The 16,927-nt window shown below is 35.9% G+C and overlaps 1 protein-coding gene across 1 annotated transcript in view; it reads right to left on the bottom strand.

Moving 5' to 3' along the window:
* Positions 1 to 4,637: 4,637 nt before the first annotated feature.
* The window catches only part of LOC145775481 (complement factor B-like), a 31,157-nt gene continuing 18,867 nt past the window's right edge, over positions 4,638 to 16,927 (bottom strand). The window contains exons 13-19 of the mRNA XM_082586775.1: positions 16,393 to 16,547; positions 16,040 to 16,169; positions 15,254 to 15,378; positions 11,530 to 11,725; positions 7,609 to 7,768; positions 5,406 to 5,559; positions 4,638 to 4,811 (exon numbers count right to left, since the gene is read on the bottom strand). Coding sequence (XP_082442901.1) covers positions 4,638 to 4,811; positions 5,406 to 5,559; positions 7,609 to 7,768; positions 11,530 to 11,725; positions 15,254 to 15,378; positions 16,040 to 16,169; positions 16,393 to 16,547 — 1,094 coding nt within the window. The remainder of the gene's footprint in view (positions 4,812 to 5,405; positions 5,560 to 7,608; positions 7,769 to 11,529; positions 11,726 to 15,253; positions 15,379 to 16,039; positions 16,170 to 16,392; positions 16,548 to 16,927) is intronic.

Genomic DNA, 16,927 nt, shown 5'->3' with positions numbered 1-16,927 from the left:
TGATTATGATGGTCATCATTCATTCATACCACTAGGCTGATTGCAAAATGATAACAGCATGATAAAAATCATCTTTCAGAATAATGACTACAAGCTTAAATATAAAATATTAATATAAAATTCATCCAAGTTCCGTAGCTTCTGCATTGAGCTGTTTTTAACAAACCACATAAAATTATATTGTGTAATCCAGTATATGACGGATAACAATTGGCAATCAACTTAAGCAAGGAATCCAATTAGCGCTTAAGAAGACAACTTAATTAACACAGAACTGCTTTGACGCCAGACCCCTCGGTTTCCGAAACAATTGTATGCATATAATGCAGGCAAGATCTTCATAAATGCATGGATGAGGTGCGCACGCGAATCGTAAGTATAATAAAAGAAATGTAAATCAGCCAGCTGAAATCATTTATTTACAATTAAAAGTTGCTGTATTGACTGACATAGGTCTATTGGCAGAGCCGTGCTAACACCCTCCAAACTTCATGGGTAGAAAGGGCTGCCGTCAAGGAGCGTACTTATTTTTGGCCCGTACAGCAATTTTTTTGTTTTTCAGAAGGTAAAACGAAAGAAATATAGGTACAAAATCTCAAATTTCAACAGCTTGCATCGCATAATGGAGTGTTGTGTTGTTGGTATGACTTACTAATTCAAATCAACAAAATTATTAAATTATTTTGTTATTTTTAGAGTATTAGAGGTGGCCCAGAGTTTACTCTTTATCCTGGGTTAATCTATGTAATGAGCTTCTGATATTCAATCAGGGAAAACCGTGTAGCCCCCATGTTGGGACTAACTAGTTACTTTTGAATCTACCCTAGTATATTAAATATTGTTCATACGATACAACACCTTTGTTACTCTTCTTTTTTCGTGGTTTACTTTTTTGTTCGACATTAGTGTGAACACAACAAAAGTCTGAATGTGATGATAAAGGAGTTGAAAAATGAGCACCAAAGCAAGAGTCTTAATGAAGTTAATGGATCGTCTGCATGTTAATCATTTCTTCCCAAAGATTCTGGGAGAGTTTACTGTATGCTTTGCTAAAAGAATGAAAAGGATATTTCTATTTGCCTGTAAATTCAAATATTTTGCGGCCCAAACTCCATGCTTTCACAGATCCACTCTTGAAACGGTCTGTGGTTTGAAAAACACCATTGTAAAACATTTGAATTGCAATATCTTAAAATAAGAGCTCATTAGTTGATTTCGGAAGACAAGATGGTGCTCATCGGTATGTTCTGTGCTCAGTGCCGGTCTTAGGGTATTTCGGGCCCTGTGCGGAATATGTTTTGCGGGCCCCAATGACAATGATCCAAATTCAGTAGCGTAGATAGGTATTTTGAAAGGGGAGAAGGGGTTTTGACGGCCGGCAGGCAAAGCCTGACGGCGTGCTCGCCGAAGGCGACACCCAACGGTGGGGGGTCTGGGGGGCCTCCTCCAGAAAATTTTGAAAAATTACTTTGATTTTGGTGCATTCTGAGAGCATGTTCCACAAAAATTTGGGTATGAGTATTACTGTAAATTGGTGCTGTCCAGTGGCATAGCAAAAGGATAAGATCATGTTTTCTTTGGCATTGTAACCCCCAAACCCCCACTTGGCTACGCTACTGATCCAATTTGTTTTAAGAAAATCGGTTTACTTTTACTTGGTTGCATAAGTATGGATAGAATGCATGAATGAAAATACATCAAAAACACAATGCTCAACTTCCAAGAAATGTGTGCATATTGTCTTTTGGGAATATTTAAGCATGAACTATAACAATGCAAAAGAAACAAACCCAACCAAATGTACCTGTGCAACAAGGACTCCTTATTATGCTTAAATTGTCGGAATCTATCTGAACTCAGAAGTAGGTAGATTGAAGTTGTCTGAAATGCTTGCAAAATGTCCACCAGGTTCACTTTAGAAAAAGTTTTTACTAAAACTGCTGGCTGTCAAACCCAAAGTAACCCTGCAACTGAAGATGGGCAATATTCTCTGCAAGAGTCATTTTCTATATAATACAGTGACAGAGCAGCATTTATTTAAATTATTTGCCTCATTCCTGCAAATGCAAGTTAAAACATAATCAAACAGGCTAGAAATGGATTCGTATATCATGAAACTAAGCCACAACAGGCAAGGCAACAAGGGGAAATTTTGAAGACGAGTGAAGGTGTTATTATTGAAGACATCATGCATCAAGTACGTAAACCATGCATCTTAATACTTTGCGGTGAAATACCTCATGTTATACAAACTTTGAAAAATAAATACAGCTACTCGATCGAAGGGAAAAAGCACATTGAGATGTATATCTCAATAAGTTAAATAATAGTTACATTTTGTAAGCACACTAGCTCTTCGAGCAAAGACTTGGCGTTCAGGTCATTTGGGTAAAAATTAGCCAGCACATCACACTTAGAGGAAATCAAGCATTTCTGCTATTAATTTAACAATATAGGAAGCAGCTGGAGTTTGAATAAGGCAAAGCTGACCTCAAAATTTAGTAGAGTAAATCTGTTACCACCAGTAGTGACATCATTTAAGATGTTGTCAAAGAAGTAGACTCACTGGTGTCATTACTGCAACTAGTATATTTTAAAAACTTAGAAATTGAAGAATGCTTTGCATAATTGCTCTACAACTCTTATCTTAAATCTTTTTTTTTTTGCTCCACTTTTACAATGATTAGGTATAGCTAATGGATAAATCACTAATGGTACTCTATTGTTGTGCTCAACAACTTTTGCTGGTACAAAAAGCACATTGATATATCATCAATAAATCAAAGGATTATATTACTATTCAGTGAAAAAAATCCAAACAATGAATAAGTGTAAATTGTAGCCTACTGCACAAACTGTATCTAAGTACAGTAACAAGTGTATTAAGATTTAAAAATTGTTTAGGTTGGGTACTACAGAGTAATCAACTTGAAACAATTTGAAAAGATCCGGGCCCCTTCAATGTTATTTTGAAGCTATTGGAATAACAATGACATTTCAGTACTGGAAGTAACATAGGCTATGTCTAAATACAGTTGCTACAAGATTGAAATTTTTGGTTTATGTTGTCACTGAGCAATGTTACACATTTGGTAGCCTAGATGGCGTTTTGAAAAAAACTGGGCCCCTCAACAGTAGATTTTAAAAATTACCTGCATAGGGCATAATAATGATAGTATTTAATACTGGAAGTAACATGCATTTAAATTTATAAAATATTAAGCAATTTGATACATGGCGTTTAAAAAATCCGTTCCCTTTAAATGTTTAGTTTTAAAACTACATATATGGCATAATAGCGATGGTTTTGTATTGAAAGTAACATGTATTCTATTTAAACGCGATTGCCACAAAATGAAATTCTGTTGTCACACTGCAATGTTAACTATTTGGCACATGGTGAAATGTCGTGGGTGGCCTAAAAGCATGTAAGCTTTTAAAGGTGGCCCGACGCGACAATCTCAGTACTTGCCTTACCCTAAAGCCACAACGGACTTCAAGAATACCGGTAGCCTACTTGCTTGTGAATCGAATTAAATTTAACAAAAATTACTGCATTTTCTGAGTGAATTGCGGGCCCCCTAATTTGCGGGCCCTGTGCGATCGCACGGTTCGCACACCCCAAAGACCGGCACTGCTGTGCTATGGCACCGGTTTAATAGGACAGGATACATGAAACAGAATAACTTTCTTTTCATTCAAGATCTCTGTTGGAGAGTCAAACTTTTCATTGCGTTTATCTTCCCGCGTAAAACACGGGAAGCAGCTGACTCGGTGACTAATATAGTCTTTCGCTGCTTCCTGTCTGTTGTTGAATGTACTTGTACCGTATACTATTTTTCGCAACAGACAAAATAAAAGGTTTCTCTCTCTTTCTCTGTGGTCAAAAAGAATAAAAACTATAATTTTTTTGAGAAATACCAAGTTGACCCAGACAGAAAAAGATGATCTAATTTGAACAAAACGCCTGTAGGTGAAGAGAAGATAAAGTTTGAAATTTGGCTTTAGTAAAGTAAAAGACTTACTCGGGTTTAAGCAAGACATGCCACAAATATCATCACAATGACAACGATTTGCAGGGTTCATGCAATCCGCATCTGATCTACATTCTCTTCTACATCTCCTGTTGGTTCTACCCTTCACCCACGTTCTGGGACACTCTGTAAAGCAGAATTGATTTCTTGAATTAAGCGTTTGAATATCTAGTCATCTATGAAACGACAAACCGTCCAATGAAATCTCTCTGGCATCAGACAAACTGTTGGGTTGTGTCACCATTCCAATAAAATTGCCATTCTAGTGAAGTTTGGAAATAGATTTTTTTACTGTTAATTTTGAAACAATGGCGTTTGTTTGTTGTTTTGTTTGTTTTTTTCAACTAAAACATTGAAATTTTTGAGTTAAGGTGTAAAATATTCTGGTCCGACTTGTATCATATTGGCTTTTACAGTTTTTGAAACTTTAAAAAATTAAAAGTGATACTATTTTTTGCCCTCCATAATATAATTCCACGCACTTCATCACACACAAAACTATAGACTGTACCTTTTACTGTATGTTCTAATCAAAGTAATGTGATAAAAATAACAAATTATAATGTTTCAGCGTAAAAGTTCAACAGAGTTAACTTTAAAATTTCAACCTTCCATTTGATTTCGAACCCATCCCATCAGTGATGTGATATTTGTATAAAATCCTGGTAGTTGCAGTGATTGTCCTGTTTCGTCTTCATAAGTTTGTCCGCAGCCCCAACCCCAACTTACAATCCCAACCTGGATCCAACAGCTAGTACGAGTGTCTTCGTCGAATACCTACATGTGGTAATAAAAGGAAAGAAAATATTTTGTAGTAAGGCAATGTAAGGCCTTTTCTCGACAAAACGGGGCTGACAAATTGCTTTTACAACATAAATCTGACAGGGCTGTACGACAAGAAGTATTGAAAAATATCATGAAGACTACAATTAATTTTCCGTAAACATTAATATCAACAATAAATCAACAACAAAAATCGCCAACATCTTGGCACTTGTGCTGGAAATTCGAAGAGCACTTGGTACACTGATAGCAGATAAAAAAAATCTTATTCTCTTAAGGTGAAGCTAGAATTTTTGTAGTAATTTGAGATTTAGTAGTCACATTTTGGCAATTTTCATTTTTAAAACTATCATTTTAAAGAGATGAAAACCTAGGTACATTTAACCTAGAGTTCAAAATCAAAATTACATGGGCAGTCAGTATTACAGTAGCCTACTGTATTATATTTTGGCACGCTTGCATGGTTTGTGTATATAGATCACTATGGCCATCAATTAAGATAAATAATAATAGAAAATTTGTAAATGTTTACGTTTACAATCTTTACTAAATTAAGATTTAAACATAAGATTTTAATAATTTCATTACCTCACGAACAAGTGGCCCTCCGCTGTCACCTTGGCAGGTGTCTATGATTCTTCCTGGAACACCACTCACTGCGCAAAGCATTCGCTCAGTGTAAGGTATCGGAATTGCATTCGCCTCACTCCATGGAATAACGTTCTTTGCTACTCTCGTGCATCTAACATTGGATAATCATTTGTTTAGCTATAGTTTGATTTCTGATCATGGGGGAAAGTATTGCGTAGGCCAAAAATAAAACAAGTGTTTCGACAAAAAAAATGTTACAAAACGTGAACACGATAATTTAACCGTCATTCAAACGTCATTCATACGTCATTCAATCGTCATTCAATCGTCTTTTAATCATCATCCAATCATTTATTCGATTGTAATACCAACTGCATTTTAAAGCTAGCGTATTCCTAAAAAAGCTAAGTTGACAATTTGGCGACGTCTTACCGAATTGTTAGAAGTTACACCGTTGTGCTAATAAGAGATAAAAGATTTAAAAACAGAACTGTCTGTCATCCAAGCTGCATGTCATCAAAAAGTCTTTGCAGAAGTTTTCTATCTTAGAAAAGAAAAAGAGAGACATGATATGTCACAACTATATGAGCTACGTTTGTTGTATCCAGGAATACCCTCAGTGGTTGAAGATTAAGATTAAGTAGGAAGACAAGAAATCTAATTTCGTGCTATTAAGAGTCTTGCTAAAGATATGAGGCAATTTAACCATTTGGAACGCTAACAAGTTTTCAAATTGATTACGACAGTTATTTTTAAATTAGGGGTCGTACCAGGTTTATCCACGAGATACAATATTGTCATTGTCACCGTAGTAAGACTCTATTTACTGAAACAGCTTCAAAAAATTTTGCTTACGCGTTGTTTAAAGTTTAATAATTCTGTGAAAGCTTAGTCCAATTGTATAGCGTTGTAGATTATTAAAATAGTTCAAAGCAGAAATGTAAATTTCTTGGGTCTTCTGCTGCCTTGCCTGAACCAGGCATCGGATGAATAATTGCAACCGAATCGTTCATATCAAACATTGTTGTAGATTTGACACCTGCCAGAAGATGTTTTATTTTCTTGATAGCCTATTAGCACATCTTTGTACATTTTTAGACTGGATAAGAGAGTTGCTTTTTTCGACCTATGCCACAGACACCTATACCACAGACATATTCGACCTATGCGTTGATGAAATTTACAAATACGCAAAACTTTATAGAATTGTTGTATCTTGGCTACAAATATCCAAAAGAGAAATAAAACACAGTAACCTTAGCGGGTTTAACATACTTGTTTACACACAAAAATATAACATAATTAAAATAAACTCAAACGTTTTCGACACGTACGTGTGTCCTCATCAGAAATTAAATCTGCAATATACACAAAATGAAAAATCGTAAGATAAATTTGACTTTGCACTACAACTGTAACGACACTCTGGACTGAAAAGCACAAACTGAACAAATGATACAAGAATGATTACGAGTAAATTATACGGTGGGAAACAGATCACATGAGGTGTAAACTATAGGCATTGGACAAACAATTAGAACACACACAAAAAGAACGATGAGTCACCGGCGAATAACTACCGGCAGTTATTCGCCTGTGGTTTGTTAAGTATGTTTTATTTCTCTATGGTTCAACAAAGCAAACTCTCTTCCAAAGCTTTAAATATTCAAAAGTAGTGTCAACTCAAGTTTTCAAATGACTAAACATAGTCTCATGGATAGCTACATACATTAGGCTAAGAAAAGAAAGCAATAGATTGAGTTTCGCTTTTCTTCATAGCACATGACATGATTTCAATTTGGATTTGGATAAAAGAGCTACTGGAAGTGCCTAAGTGTTGGTGTTGAAAAGAAGTCTTGCAACTTTTGTTTGACATTACAAAACTTGAAGACTCCATACCTAAAACTTGGCTTTATGGCAAAGAAGGTTGAAAACCATACACTGTTGGTGAAACGTTAGTGAAACAAATGTTTGTGGTGAAAGGTTTGCTTATTGTACGCTTAAAAAACTAAAACTTGACTTGTTACTGTTATTTTTTTTTCTCCTTAGAACTGTGTCACTGATACGCCAAATGACAATAAGATCTTTGCCGGTACGCGGTATTGAAAAGTTTGAGTAGCACTGGTCTATGACAAGAAAAGTTTTAAAAACATTGAATTAAGCTCTAAGTTGATTTTAATTCTAATTTTATTGAACTCACGTTCGTTCATGTTTGATTTTAAGAATCGCTTGTTGTAGATACATGGACGGTCCAATGATCTTCCCAGTTTCACCAATCTTTCTCTTTCCAATGTACCCAAATCCAGTTGCAACGCACAAAGCTGATTTTTCTTCTATCTCTCTTTCCAACAAGAACCCAACTGAACAAATAGGTGACGAAATTTCAAATCTTACATGTAGATTTTTTTATAACGTCAACGTGCAGGATTGCACAGCAAGCTCTAAGTTTCTGAGGAGCCTACAGACTTCAGTAGACCATTATCAACGACTTCACAATCTTATGTACATGAAATATAGCATAATAGCAGTCTACATGTCTGAGAGCATAATAGAACAAAGGGTTGTGCTTTTTGTAGCTTCTTGCAGTAGTATAGTCAAGGCAAACGCCAACAGCTTTAACTCAGTTGGTCCAGCTTAAGAATTTGAAATCTCAAATATAAGTTCATTTTTGATAAAGGCTTAGGTTCAGTCAATAACGTTCGACTTTTCCAATTAGTATGCGTGAATTTTTGTAAATATTCTTATAATGCTCAATTGGCTTTGTTTGTCGTATCCAGGCTTACACCCGATGGTTGAAGATTTAGATTAAGTGGACGGGAAGGCAAGGAAGCCAATCTTCGTGTCCACCTTCAGGCATACCTTTAAGTGTCCTGCCACAGACACAGCCGCATGCTCTTGAGCGGTGTCGAACCGGCGCTCTTTCGGTGTCGAACCGGCGCTCTTTCGATAAATTTTTGTAAATATTCTTATATAAGGCTCAATCATGTTGTGTTGTTAATAATTTGCGGTTTACTCCAATAATTAATTCATTACTCAAGTATTACATTGACGTCACTATTTGTTTATGGCATTTAAACTTCAAACATTATGTAATAGTATAGTAATATGTATATGTAATATGTAATACTGTACCAAAACACGTTAATAATTTTGCAAGACAGCTTTAGACAGCTTTTCTGGTCTTGGTTCATTGTAAAATACGGGAAGTGGTCATTAGGTTAGGGTGGCTCATTTTTGAACTTTTTTTTAAATTCTCTCGAGGTAGTGGGGGGAAATGGTGCCAATGAGAGAATAATTCAGATTAAAGTCCCTGACGGTAACATATTTATAATAGGCCAAGCCTATGCAATATTTTCTCCCACGATAAAAATAGCCCACTTTCGGGTCGTAAATAACTTTTCGTAAGCTACAAGTCAACAACAACGTTGAATTTTTCATGAAAATATTTACCTGAATTTTTTTTTAAACTAGAGGCGTTTAATCGTATTATTTGTTGTATTATAAATTTACTTTTACACACTGTGAAAGGTTTAGTCACTAAAACTTAGGTCTTGTCCAGGAGTAGGCCTAATGAACAGTCCGGTATGTAAATTAGTGGTGGTTGCTACTATTGCCAGAACAGATAATAATGGCAATTGCTTAAGCTTTAATTGTCATTATGAAACAAGTCAAATGTGCATCTATGATATAGGGTCAAGGTAGTCAATATCCATGGCTGGCTGAGCTATAGATACAAGGTCAAACTGGCTGGGCTTCCACCAGTTTTCAGGTTAACTAAAAACCATTCTGCTAAAGCCCTCACAAACAAAAAATCGGGGAAATACGGTAAGTTTTAAGAAAAAACAGTTCATTCAATAATGTTGAGCTTTCTTGTCTGGAATGCAATGCCGTGCATTGTACGGGAATTAAGGAAACACCTTCCGAAAGTTTACTTCACAGGATCAGCGCGTTGTTTAGGTCCTATTAATAGAGTTTTCTCAGCAACCACCTCACGTCGACTCGACAAGCATCCATTACAACAACTTGCTGTTGAGGAGCATGTTGAGCGGCAGTTGTCAGCTTGAAGTTTTCAATTGATTGTTGCAGCAGAAGCACACCAAAGGCAAGTCAATCTACGTGATTTTAAACCGAAACTTGAAGATAAAATAGGCATGAAAGTGAAAAAGAAAAATTGATCGGAGAATCTCAGAATGAGGGTTTGAATCGAAAATGCAAAGTAAATTTTCGCAGATAGAAACCAAAGACGTTTTATCAGTTATCATACCAAAACAAGATAAATGCAACATTATTTTTTGAAAAATAGTATTCAGAGATAGGTTTTGGCCAATATAGCGGCTCAACTACAACCAGCTTTCATACAAGCTGTTTGCATTAATGTCACGTTTTGCGCATGCGCACAAATCGAAATGACCACTTTCCGTGTTTTACGATGAAACCAAGACCAGAGAAATGTCTACGGCAGTCTTGCAACATATTTAATGTTAGAGCTTTGGCAGAGAGTTTGCTTTGTTGAACCATAGACAGACAAAGCAATATAACTTTAATGGGTTTAACATGTTTTTCGACACGTACTTGTGTCCTCATTACGAATTATTGCAGATTATTGCAGAATATATTGCAGATTTGTAATTCCTGATGAGGACATAAGTACGTTTGGAAAACATTAGAGTTTATTTTAGTTATGTTAATTTGTTTGTGTACAATACATTATGTTAAACCCGTTAAAGTTACTTTGTTTTGTTTGTAATGTTTAATGTGTTTCAGTACATTAGCAAATAATATTTGAACTTTAAATGCTATAAATAAAACTTGGCGTCCACACAATATTACGTAGTTATATGCGAAAAGTTATTTTGAGGGTAGGGGAGAATTTTTGAGCAGAAATTTTTTTTTTGCAGAGGTTTTAGAATGTCCTGTTTTATTCTAAAATCAGGACTAAAGTTGAATTTGAAAAAAAGCCGATTAACCATTCGTCGTGGCTGAAATGCAATGCAGCCTTACTTTCAGAGAAACACCACGTTTTTGGATAATAAAATAATAAAAATATAATTAGAGTAAGCCAATTAATTAATTTTGGTAGAACAATCCTTAAACTGTAATCTTCTACATCTACATAAACAATTGGAAGGGCTGCACCCCCAGCGGTCCTTATGAACAAGCTCGTCGCTGTGCTGTAGTATCTTATAAGTTATGTCGTGAACATTTAGATCATATTGTAGATGTAGCCTATTGGAATTAGAGTCTTAAACAATTAGCATTTTTTCAGCTTTTTTAAATTACATTAGAATTGTAATTGGTGCTATTCAAGTTTTCACAAATTACAGTAGACTAGAATTAGAGTTACCCAAATTAACGCAAATTAGACTAGAACTTAAACTAGATTAGAATTAGTTAGACTCAGTTGTCACATACCGGCTGCATAGCCGAGTGGTGAGAGCGCTGGAACGGCAATCGAAAGGGCGCCGGCTCGACACCGCTCATGAGCATGCAGCTGTGTCTTTGGCAGGACACTTAAAGGCATGCCTGAAGGTGAACATGAAGATTGGCTTCCTTGCCTTCCCGTCCACTTAATCTAAATCTTCAACCACCAGGTGTAAGCCTGGATACGACAACAAGTTGTCACATATATTTTTCTATTTGGAAAAAAACGCCAATATGCCAACTATGGACCAAAGTGTCATTTCACCACCACGGCACTAAAATCTGCGTTACCGCACACATCATGATAGGCATTGTGACTCAGGTAAATTATTGAATTAATCGAATTTTTAATGACGTAGTTTCTTCAGCGGTGGAATGACAGCATGTCACTTTGATCTTGACGTTTTATTGCAGTTTCTTAGATTGAGGTTGATAAAAGTGCAGTTTCCTTTCATTTGTTGAAAATTACTGTTGAACATACTGGAATTTTTAGCAAAACTGAAGATTAGAGTAGAGCTACAATTAGAGCAAACAAGTTTTTTCCAAATTGGATTAGAATTAGAATTAACGACATTTTGCTCTAATCTACCAGATTAGACAAGTCTGATTGGAAGATATTATTAGACCTTTCTTTGAAAAACAATTTTAACGAAAACATATAAAAGCAGTTAGAAGCAGTTAGAAGCAGTTAAGCCGTTACCTTCTACTTGACAGCGGTCTTCATCTGACATTGTGTCGTTTACAAGTCCAAGTTTTTGTAAGTAATCACCGAAGCAGTTGTTCCTTGTGCAAGGCAAACACACTGGACCCACACGAGCGGAGTAAGTCACTGAGCCTCCATCACCAGACAGAATCCACCGGGAGCCATTCGGAATATATCGCCTTCCAATTTTGACCTGAAATTCAGATGAAAGTATGAGTAAATTTTGCTTTTGCAAAATCTTCAAATACAAGAAGGTAGGCTACTCAAACTAAATATGAAGTGATTGCCTGTAACCTATATAGGCAATAGCAGAAATTAACTTTAACAATTGCAATGCACTTTATTCTTTATTGGACAAACGTCGTTCATTTTGACTGCTGGAAAAAAAGTTATTGATAACGTAGATTAAAAAAGCCTTAGCGACGTATTAAAACAAAAACTTCTACAAGAAAATGGACAATAAAGAAAACTTTAATTTTGAAGAAACCAAGCAATTTGATAAAGGGCCTGTATACTTGCCCTGAAGAAATATTGACAAATTGTTATTTTGTTTTAGACCCTTATTGCGTATTTTGTGGCGCCATAATTGTTTTTGTTTGTAACTCACACACACATTGTATTTGACTAAATGTCCCGTGGGCCAGACTTTGGACACCCCTGCCATATGCTCTATTGATGCAAAAAGCTTGAGCGAGCAATAGAGAAAATTTTGTAAAAACGAAAAAATGCACATTTTGTTTTGGGGAGGCACGTAACCAAGTTCTTCAGTAGATCCTTTACTTGGACATATCAAAATACATTGTACTGCAAGGTGAACCCAGTTAAGAATAATGTTAAGTTTTAAATTATTTCCTCCTACAATAAAGTAAAATGAACATAGAATTCATACTAGGACAGTAATTTGAATTATGAAAAATAAAAAGAATCACCATTCATACCTAACATTAACTTACGATATTTTACTCGCTTTGTTTGGCTTTATTTTTGGCATTGGGAAATGGGGACTCTCGTTGTATTGTCATTAATGTTTATCCTATTATTTCAAGATTATGTATTTTTATTTTAACACCTAGTTGCGTTATTATTGGCAAAAGTATAGACAAGTTATCAGTGTTGGCTAGCGGAGAGTACAATTAGCGAGCCGACAACCAACCGAAATAGCAGCCATGATATGAAATTTCATCTTTACTTCTCGTAATCTCTACTCCTTTTCTTGTACTGGAACTTCGATTGCAGCAAGCCCTAACTCTGGTACAATAATTCCCAAGTTTTTGACAGTATCTTCACTGTCAGTGTTCACCATTCCGTTTCCAATGTTATCAATCAGAGCTTGAATAAACCGATTATGGTCAAGATCAAGAAGCGTATGTCGAGTTTGGAACAGGTCCAAAAGCATGCTTTTAAGGGGTAGTTTTCTTTACTTCCAAGACTCAAGTTAATAAAAAACAGCCTACTTTCCTTCTTAATCACAATCTTTTAAAAGCGCCGGATCTTCTTAGAATTTGTTAATGGTCATTTTGATGCAAAGACCTCTGAACATGGCGCGATCTGTTTCCTTGATTATATTCCTTTCTACGAGGGTTGTAATATGTTTATGCAATGCTGGAAAACTATGATACAGAGCATTTACAGCACGATGTGAGGACGCAACTTTACGCACCCTCAAAATATAATCCGCTTTCCTAAATGCGACATCGCATTCTGTTACCATGCTTCCCACTCCTGAATGCAACTAAGCAGACCTCACTTAACCCTTGGAAGGTTGGGGGAGCTGTCAATTCAACTTTTTTGTATCAACATTTGTATCTCTAAAACCACTGAGGCTGCGACTACGAGATTCCTTGACTTTTCCTAACTTTTATTCACTTCTATTGAGCTGAAATTTTGAGAGATATAAATTGAGAGATATAAGGCATTTCTCAGCACATCCTCTGAAATATTTCATATTCTATTGTTCAACATTTTCCCATTAGCTGGATGAAAGTAATTAATTTGGCCCATGTCTCGTTAATCTTAACTGTTTCACAGCGTGAAGGGAATTGGCTCTATGTAAAATTATGTAAAGAAATTTTAATCACAACATTGCAATTCATGTTCTCCATTACTCTACAAAAAAATAATGTGTAAACTCACGTTACAATTACAGTCATAAGTCACCTCAACATTTCAACGTATATGAGCAGTTCTAAAATTCACATCGTTTTAATTTTTGGATATGCTCAGCGTGAATAATTTTACAAAGTGAATCCCAAATTTTGAAACCGTGGGTAAAAAATAATAGAGATATCCCTCCTAAAGCATAAGGAGAATCGACACCCCCCCAAACTGAGCAAGACTGAAGGAACCCAACCTTCTAAGGGTTAATTACTGTATATTTTATATGACAAAATGTCTGAAAGTGATAAAATTTGTCTATGCAGTTTATTGCAGTAAGTACGGTTAATTCTAACCGGTGGTACTAACAAAGCTATAAAATTATGTTCGAGCATTTCCTTTTTGTCCCTACTCAGCTCTTGGTGCCCAGCATTACAGATGCACTATCGGACGCGAAAGAAATCAAACGTTGTTTCAAATCAGCTTCAGTAAAATGATTCTTTCTCAGTAGGCCTACTTTCACAAGTGCTTCATTAACAGAAACTGAATCTTGGCCATTAAGTTCTTCCAGATCCAAGTTACTTACAAGTTCAAATTAATTATTCTGTGGTCTGCTAGTTTTTACAGTACGCAAAAGCATAACTAATGTAGAATGTTATCAATTATCGGGCATATGAGTGGGCAAAGTCAATCAATTGAAGAGTCACATCAATTCGGACATCTACAGTGACAAAAGAATCACAGCAGTTATGTCATTCCTTTTTATTTTATATGCACATGACCATGGCCACCTGGAGATGCGGCCTGATTTGTCACATTTTGCAGATTTTGATTACAGCTAGAAGCTAGTCAGCTACTGCAAGTGCTTGACTGACATTTTTTGAGATGTTTCTACATTTTGCGGTTTCCTAATGACATAAAACTTTTTTGTTGCCTTGGGGAAGCAGTAGAAAATGCGAAAAAGTAAGTTGAAAAACGCAAAATCAGACTGTTATTGAAAATTAACAGTCTGACTAAAATCTTCGAAATCAAATTTTCTTTGTTTTTCAACATGTGAGATTGTTAAAACCTATTGTGTCATCTGTGGAAAAGAATAAAGAAAGCGAAAAAATCTAATTATTAGAAAAATTTATTTAAACGTTCGCCCAAAGTCAGAAAAACCTGGAAATTTCTGCAAAATGTGACAAATCAGGCCGTATCTTTAGGTAGCCATATGACATGACTTAATTTACTGTCCCATCTGTTATGAAATCATATAGATTGCCAGGTATAATTGAGCTAACTATAGAAAGCAGCGCTTGTTACCAATTTATCTTCGTAATTTTTTATAGTTCTGTTGGGAGAAAACTGTTCACTGGTCAATCGAGAAGCTGTTGTTTAGCCAAAAGAGCTATAGACTAAAGCTCAAATGAGCCCCTAGTGTTCCCTTCTCTCTTTATCAACATATTTTTTTTACTTTAGAGAGTTGAGCTCCCCTAAGCCCTCCATCTTGGAATACACCCCTGGTTGCTGTGTACCTAACTGTTAGTTACCTACCAGTGCGATGTCATTATCATATGTGGTTACCAGTGCGAAGTCATAACCATATATGGTTACCAGTGCGATGACATAATCATATGTGGGTTACCAGTGCGATGTCATAATCATATGTGGTTGAGGTGAAGTTAGAGTGGTCTATAATCCGCTCAGCTTCAAAGACTTGCACAAATTCAGAGAGGCCTTCGCTCCGACTTGCTGGCAATTGTGCAATACCTGAAATGAAAAGATAAAGCTTAAAAACAATTAATTGTTGTGGTCAATGTAAATCACTGTTATGACATCACTGGTATATTTTCGAGTGAGCGCTGAGCGGTTTACATTATTTTTAGTTCATCGCAATTCAATGATTATGGGGAATTAGGAATCGCTGTTTGTTTCACACTTACTATGTAAATAATATGTTGCAAACTGTGTAGCCTACTAAGTTCATCACAGAATTAAAGTGTTCGTAATAAAAATATGTTTTTCTACCCCAACTTGATAATATGAAACATTACAAATACTAAGCTGATGGAACAAGAAATCAAGAAAATTAGTTAACATCATCCAAGAAGGACAATTTTGTTGACGAGTTTGACACTACCGGCTCGGTGGCTTAGTGGTTAGTGCGCCCGCCTCTGAATCGGTAGGCATGGGTTCGATACCCTGTCGGGTCATACCAAAGACTTTTTAAAAATGGTACTGAATCTAATTTCTGCTTGGCACTGAGTAATGGAGTGGATTCGGGTAATAATGTACTCAGTTGCGCCTCTATACGGCTGCATTGACACTGTTTGCTTTGTAAAGCGCTGAGGAGCAACGCATTCTGCGATGGATACAGCGCTATATAAAAACTAACATTATTATTATTATTATTACAAGCGAATTACTTTACCGTAAGTAATTAAGATTCTGTTTTCCCAACTATTTCTTCTGGGGATGTCATAGAACAAGTGAGCAGCAGTTAATATCCATTTGTTGTTTATTACAGTTCCACCTCCTAGAAAACGTTCCCTTTGATATGTCTGTAAAGAGCAACAATATTTATTTATTTTCTGTCTATCAAAGGCAAAACTTCAATTGAAGTTACCGGTACTAGATAAAATTTTGTCAATAAAGTTACCAGCCAAACTGTGCCACAAAACTTTTGTGTTTTTCAACATAACTGGTTTGAGTTGTTACACCAAGATGCTGCTATGAAATAACTAACAATTTGAAAAAAAAAATGAAGCAAGTACAATAACTTACTTCAACAATCACATCGGCCTTGCGGGTTACGATGACTTGCCATGGCCACGACCCCCCAACTGCAGATGTTCCTTCTAAAATCCTTCCTACATTCACTCTTGCTTGTTGCTTTACAGATCCCACTTCTCCTGCTTGGCCACATAATGTATTGTTGCCTGCACCATATATCAAGATAAGCACGTGTTACGTTTTGGCTGCGACTATCAAGGAAGAAACTGCTTGAAAATCAATAGAAGAATATTAGACTGAGTTTGTCATATTCAATAGCGGATTTAGAAACAACATTTTAGACTAAGGTAAGCTACTTCTAATTTTAATTCTATTTTAATTATAGTAAACCTCGTAAGAATACTTCTTACAGACTTGACTAAGCCACACTTGTGTGGCGAAAGCTCAATAATTAATTTGTTTTCCACAATTTAGTGTGGTTAGACAAACAAAATAAAGTAACCTTAACGGGTTTACCATAATGTATTACACATTGCTCGAGTATACTGGTGTTTTGCACAAGACTTGGCCGAGTTCAACGATAGAG

Source organism: Aplidium turbinatum, chromosome 8 (assembly GCF_918807975.1).
Source record: "Aplidium turbinatum chromosome 8, kaAplTurb1.1, whole genome shotgun sequence".
NCBI classification, from domain to species: Eukaryota; Metazoa; Chordata; class Ascidiacea; order Aplousobranchia; family Polyclinidae; genus Aplidium; species Aplidium turbinatum.
Note: the sequence above shows the minus strand (reverse complement) of the source record. Positions and strands in the feature narration are given on the sequence as shown.